At 49.4% G+C, this 7048-nt stretch overlaps 1 protein-coding gene across 1 annotated transcript; it reads right to left on the reverse strand.

Moving 5' to 3' along the window:
* Positions 1 to 6128, reverse strand: pax9 (paired box 9). The gene is made up of 3 exons (XM_053844869.1): positions 5979 to 6128; positions 5130 to 5744; positions 1 to 329 (listed from the first exon to the last, which is right to left on the reverse strand). The coding sequence occupies exons 1-3, from the start codon at positions 5980 to 5982 to the stop codon at positions 154 to 156; spliced, it is 795 nt and encodes a 264-aa protein (XP_053700844.1). The 5' UTR covers positions 5983 to 6128; the 3' UTR covers positions 1 to 153.
* Positions 6129 to 7048: the final 920 nt, after the last annotated feature.

The raw sequence follows: 7048 nt of genomic DNA on the forward strand, positions 1-7048 counted from the left end.
AGTAAAAGCAGCAGGAGACAGACTTGGTGTCTCCCGTCCTCGCTGTCTGTCACTAACCTCCTCCTCCATCCGCTCGCTCGGCAGATCACAGCGCCGAGGCCAGCAGCGAATGGAGTCCCGGGTGGCCGTCATGCTCCTGAAGGCCGGCGGGTGTCACAGCTGCGGGGAGATGGAGCACTGCCACTGGCCGGCGGCCATGTGGCTCCGGTCACACAGGCCGACGTGGTGGCGCTGCACGCCGTGTAGGGTGACACTGGGGTGGGAGGGGGGCAGCGAGGCATGCTGGGCGCTGTGGCAGAGCTGCTCACTGTGGGCAAGCCACTCGGCGTCTGGGGAGCAGAGGCGGCAGGTTAGAGGCTGAACAGTGATGATGATGATGGTGTTAAAGCCTTTCACCCACGACTACTTATTTTCTGTTTTCTTATGTGTTTTCCTGGCTGACCCCATGGCTTTATTCTCACCAAGCGACGTCGCGTTTGCTACAGTCACACACATGGTTTCATGTGTGTTTACCACTTTAAAACGTGAATATTTCAAGGTACGACCGATACCTGCCTCTGCGTTCATGGAAAATTCAGCCGCAGCTTTTGGAGAGCGGACCAAATCTGTTGCTAATTGATTTTAATTTCAGCTGAAATTCCGTTCTCCAGTTACGCGCTGAAGAATGTTCCAGGAAGAACAATTCATTTGGAGCCAGAAATTCATCAACACAGACGCCAAGCTGCTCCTCCAATCCAGAGGAGCGCTCCCCCAATATGGACACAAGGGCACGTCCCAACTGTGATGCTGAGTCACCTGCTGACGCGCCACACGTGGGGGCCCTCGTGTAAACAGAGCTTCAGCAGCCTGCGATTCTGCTGAGGTCTCACGAATCACACAGCAGCCACTTCAACTGCGACGTCTCAGCAGTCACCACATGAAGAAAGACTTCGATGAAAATCTAAATGATCAATTAGGCGTCGTCATGGCCCTAGAGCGCATTAGAGCTGTATGAGAAGCATGTGTGGGAGAGAGGGGAGCCCTCCGGACGGCGGCGGCGGCGGCGGCGGGGCCACAAAACAGATGTCACCAGCGACCGGGAGTGAGCGCGCGCGACAGAGACGAGCATGACTGGGCCCGTGTTTGCTGGCACATCCACAGGACTCCACTTTCACCAGAGCGTTTCTGGTCGCTGGGTGGTCCCAGCAGCCCGCTGAGACGCTGCCTTCCGTCTCAGTGCCGCTGACTTGTTGCCACACATTTTCATAAAGTCATCGATCGTCGTCGATGCGCTGCGTTTTCAGCAGCAGGGGGACGTGGCTTCACGCTCACTTGGCTTCATTCAAATTTCCTCCATTATTTCAGCCCAACCAAACAAATGGCAGCTTAAAAAGTCCAACACGTGTTTTGCATCAAAGTGTGGAGCATACTTTGCATAGCAACACCAACTGTGTCCAGACAATCACAGCAAAAGCACACACACTGTTGAACACGTGTTTACATACATAATAGTCACAAACATCTTCTGCTATTTTGCAATCAACAGTCCTGAACTGGAGCCCCAACGTGAGAAATACTTTAAAGTGTGTCATGTGAAATGTATGTGGTGTGTTCCATGGGCTGCCACGGGTTTAGTTTTAGCTCGTCCAGAGAATCTTTTTGTTTTCACCCTCTTCTTACTTTTCAATTGTCGGCTACTAGTTGTTTTTAATGGTAAATTCACATGTATATTTTGAGCTCCAACTAAATCAAACGCCAAGGGTTAAATATGAATACCGTATTTTTAAATGCAACTTAAAAACGTGTATGGCTGAAACACTTTTATTCCTGTCTTTATTTGCATGAAAACATTTTTAATGTTTAAATACAATTTCAGTTAGTATCATGATTTAAATGTATCACCTCACATTTGTTTTTATTTTCTAGTTTTATCACTGGATGCCACAGAATATTTGTACTTGAATGTTTAATTTTACAAAATAATTAAAAAAAAAAAAAAAAAAGTTATTTTAACTCTTCAGGTTATTTTACTCTTGACTGGATACGTTTCAGCAATAAAGGAATTATAAATCAGATTCATTCACACACAGCATACGGTATTGAGATTTTAAGCGGAATATATTTCTTGAAACTATTTACGTGAAATGATCGATTAACGTTTCTATATTGGGGAGGGAACCGGAAGTGCGAGGGTACCTGCACACACCGGCCGCACGGACGGAGCTCCGCCGGACCAGCGACACACCAAACGGTAAGGTTCGCTTTCACTCACCGATCGAAACCGGCGCATCGTAGTGGTCGTTCACGCGTCAGGGTGTAAACTTTAGACGTTTAGAACAGTGTTTATGTTTAACCTTGCTGTCAGTTACCGGTCAAACCTCGCTGCAGTAGAGAATACAAGTGAACGCATCACTGCTGCGGGAAAGAATTAAGTTCAAGAATGAGTTTGGTATTTTGGTCAGCGAGTGTCGCGCTCGTTTGAACAACTGCGTAAGCGTCTCGGTGTGTGTGTGTGTGTGTCGTACATGCAGTTTTATGGTGCTCTAAATCATTTTATCAGTCTTGGCAAAGTCATTTGTCCGACTGGCCGCAAAGTGGCCCTTTCTTCTTCGCTGTTCAATTAATGAATCTGGCTGTTTTGAGTCACGCACTTTCGTCACAAATTTGATTTAAATGTACTTTTCAAATTGTGTTCCTCCGGTGCGTGTTTTAGGTGATTTAGCAGAGTTTAGGTGGAGAACAAAAGCAGCAATGATTTTCCAGGGCACCGCCGTTGACCCGCAACAGCACCTCTGCGAAAGTGCTCGATAGCTTCCGATAGACGTTCGTCTTCTCGAGCATTCTTTGTTCTCGAACCCGATTTACAGACTTGTTGCTGTTCAGCTCTTGTGTTTGTGCTTCATATATATATATATATATATATATATATATATATATATATATATATATATGCATCGAATTTATTTGTCATGAAGAAAAACATTGCATTTAAACATGACGTTTACTGCTGATATTTGTTAAGTAAATACAAAGTATGGACGTCGTTCTTTGTGGAAAAAAAATTAATTAGAAATGAAATGTTTTTATTTTAGCTGATGTGTAGATGTAAAAGAAGTTGTGTTTCTATTGCTGGCTGTTATCACAAGGTCTGCTTAAATTAGCTATAATAATAGTCATAATAATTCAAGTCAGTTTGAGCAGTAAATATCTGCTTTTGGACGGCGTTACGCGTGACACGTGTTTTCTCCGCTCTACGAGACGCGCGGCGCCGTTTGTTTCAGTGTCCAGCGCCAGTTCTCCGTGCGCTGAAGCGCGCGCACCAGGCCATGCATTTCTCACGCGTGTCCCAGCCGTTTGCGCGAGTGATGCGAGCGATGTATTCTGACCAAATGGACTGTCGCAAAATGTCGTTTAAAAATACCAAAATGCAAGGCGTCCGTTTTCAGCATGATTTAGAATTTGTCTGTGCCAAATGAGCGCACGCCGGTGAGTTCGACGTTTACCTGTGTGAATTTTGCGTCAGGTTCTAAATGCGCTTTATCCACGCCACTGACCAGCGGAGAGCTCGCTGCTGGGACAGGAGTCCTGTTTAATGCGCTCCGTTCCTCTAGTTTGGCGCTGGAATATGATGGACTGTCACTAACTGGGGCAGAAGACACACTGGAGAGGAAATGGAGGTCAGAGGGGACGGAGAACACCCAGAGGCCCTGGAGAAGTCACTACGGTTTGAAAGTATATTTTCGTTTGGGTTTTTTTTTCAGTTCTGTGTGTATATTTAGTTTAGCAGACATATTATGTTTGGTGATTGCTTTAAAAGATACACTGCACTTGGAAGCGTTTCAAGATCAAATCAAATCCGACCTGATCTTAAACGCATTTTTCCCCTGTCATATTTTACTTTACTTTCTATATGCCATTGTGACCCATCAAATCAAAACATAGCCAGAACAATTAAAGTAGAACAGTTCCGATCGTCTCTAACGAAATGCGTGATACATCAAATATCCGCACGTATTTATTTTTCTGTCTCGGTTTCTCGTTTTTAAATGTGTATAATTTTAGAATGGAGTCGACAGCAAGACGAGCAGCTATTTCCCCCCAAGAGTCCACCGTAAAAAGCCCCATTTTCGCAACAACAAAGCCGACCATTAACACTGATTTATACCGGATCCTGTTTCGCGTGTGTGAGCTGCAGCGCGCACACACGGGTCCGAGCCCCAACCTGCGCCCCTCGCTGCACGGCACCGTCTTCCGCTCAGGTATGTCCGGCCAGCATTTAGCACACCTCGTTTTGATGCACTTCACCTCTAATATTCCACATCCGCCTCTTAATTGTGAGTGGAAGCCGGGCCATCTGGTTCTCCACTAAGAAATCAGCCTGAGCGCGCAGGTCAACTGCCATTTAAGCTCCTGCTCTCCAGAGGCCTTCAGCGCACTGCGGTCGTTACTTTCTGGAGCCGTCTGCCTCACTCTGCTCTCTGGACATCAGGACACAAAACCTCACTCCCAGGTCAACCACCCAGCCTCGCGCGTGAAGGCGCTAGAAAACCAACGTCAACTGCCCTGTGTGCCGCGTCAACATCGATGGTGTCGAACCGCGTTTGCGGGGCGGAATCATTTGGATAAAAGTGGAGCAAACTCAAAACAGCCATTGCAAATGTTACACACCCTGTCTGGACCTTCTGCGTGCTAATGGAATCCCGTTGTTTGGAGTTGTGTTTCGGCGGTGGAGGTTTTACCCAACAACACCAGTGGGCCTTAACCGCTGGATCCGGGTTTGAAGTGGCAAATACGTGCCCTCGAAATATGATCACATTCATTCGTAAATCCTTTTAAAACCACTTGTTTCAATATGCATATCATGTATCTTAATCTACATATATTTTACGATTTTTAAAAAACTGTTTTCCGCGTAAAATACTAATAAACTCACGCATGTGTATACTACATTGTAACAACTGTGTAATACATTTGGAAATATCGCTAGGTTTGAGCCGTGTGCGACAGCAATACTAGAGAAATAGGAGCGTGCGTCGTACATAGTGAGTAAAGAGGGAGGCTGTGCCCTTTACACACAGCTCCAGTCTGGCGTGCGAGATTCAATAAAAGCCGCGGCTTCAGCCGTCAGGAACAAGCGCCCCGGTGCTTACTTTGTTGCTCTGTGATGGATCGAATCCCCAGAATATCTGTGACGGAGTGCGAGGAGGGCCATATCCTGTGCATGGCCATGTGTCCAGGTAGCGTGGGCATGCCCGGGGGAGTGGGCACCTTGGAGCCCGGGTAGGAGTACAAGTGGTTGTATGGTATGGTGGGCTGCGGCGGCGGGTGAGGGCCCTGCTTCCCGGACTCGTACTGGCTCTGCTGCGACAGGTTCCCGATCTTGTTGCGCAGGATCCTGCTGATGGAACTGACCGAGGGCAGGTTGAACTTGTCGCAGACCCCGTCGGCGAGTAGCCTGTCCCGGATCTCCCACGCAAAAATCCCGGGGTCCCGCTGCTTGTATGTCCGTATGTGTTTGACCACGGTGGGCGTCGTGACGCGCGGCTTGCTGCCTCCGATGGCTCCCGGGAGGATGGAGCCGGTCTCGTTGTAGCGGGCCAGGATCTTACTGACGCAGCCGTGAGAGACTCGCAGCTGTCGGCTGATGTCGCAGGGTCGGATTCCGAGCTGCGCCAGCTCCACGATCCGGAGCCGGATGGCGTTGGGGAGCGGCCTGCCGTTGACGAAAACCCCACCGAGCTGGTTCACCTCGCCGAAGGCTGGTTCTGAGCCCAAACACAAACACAAGCGCCGCATCAATAGAAGGCCAGAGAAATCAGATGCCCACGCGATCTGACCCACATTTGCTTAAATATCTGACGAGTTGATTGACAACTGTTATGATCGTTCCTAGCAAAGCAACAGTGAAATGAGCCAGTCTCCATGTGAAGGAAACGACAACAAGCACGGCGGAGAAACCTCGTTCAACGCGCGTCAGAACCTCCAGAAACTCCACTCACCCATCGCGTTAAAGCCGCAGAAGAAGAGAAGGGTGTCCGGGTCGTGCCTCCTTCGTGGGTCCTGCTCCGCGTCCAGCGTGACCGCCGTCCAAAAGCCGCCTCCCGTGGAGAAATCGGTGCCTGCGAGGGGGAACAAGGCGACCAAAATTGTCGGTCTGTTTCCTGACGCTGCTGCAGACAGTCTTACATTTCAATCTGTCCGACTCGGGAGGCCGGACCTGCGCGCGCGTCCTGCTCTCTGATTGGCGGGGCTCGGTGATGGAGGGTCCGGATCTGCGCGCGGATTGGCTGAGCACTTTGACATGACAGTTTTCAAAGAGCCCACCCCATGTCATCCCCGACCTCCCTCCCCTCGCCCACCAGCGCGGACACACACACTTGTGGAGGTGTGTGTCGCTGATTCAGATACGTTTATCACCATTACCATCGTTTTTTTTTTCTTTTTTAACCGTGAGTGAAGAAAAAGCCTGGATGGTGTGAGCGCCAAAGTTGGCTCGACCTGACACCTTCCCCTTGGTCCAAACTCTTCTCCTGAACTCCTTAAAACTCTGAGTAAAAGAGCCATCGCATGCTTTATCACGTCATGTACACGCACATCTACCTTACACATAGAGACACACCGTATAACCCAGTGAGGGTTTCTAGTGCTGAGGACTGATATGTAGTGCAACAGCACCATTCAAATGTAGCGCGCGCGCGGCTCCTGGAGGCATCAAATGTTGAAACCTTTTTTTTGTCAATATGAGAAGATATTTTAGCCAAATGAAGTCGCGTGGTTGATCGAACCCTGCGCCAGTGACGCACGCACCGCTCAATATCGCGGTCCGCGCGTGAAACATCGACCTGGGCCGGAGAAGCGCCTCCGTCCGCGCCGACCCGGGACCCTCACCGTCACCCCTGCCTGCAGCCGACACGTGCGCGGGGTGCTCTCGTGTCGTGTTGTGAAAAGGCCTTTGTGCATGACTGACCTTCATCTCGGAGGGATCACGACATCAAACGGCTCCACTGCGCAGCCGCTCAATTAGGCACATTGTTGGGAGACAGCGCGCCGAGCGTGCGGGTCAAAACAA

This window comes from Synchiropus splendidus, chromosome 16 (assembly GCF_027744825.2).
Source record: "Synchiropus splendidus isolate RoL2022-P1 chromosome 16, RoL_Sspl_1.0, whole genome shotgun sequence".
In the NCBI taxonomy this organism is placed as follows: domain Eukaryota; kingdom Metazoa; phylum Chordata; class Actinopteri; order Syngnathiformes; family Callionymidae; genus Synchiropus; species Synchiropus splendidus.

Coding starts and splice junctions, on each gene's coding strand:
- pax9 (XM_053844869.1), bottom strand. Junction 330..5,129: donor ATCCATCACAGAGCAACAAA/GTAAGCACCGGG, acceptor TCTGCTCCCCAG/ACGCCGAGTGGCTTGCCCAC.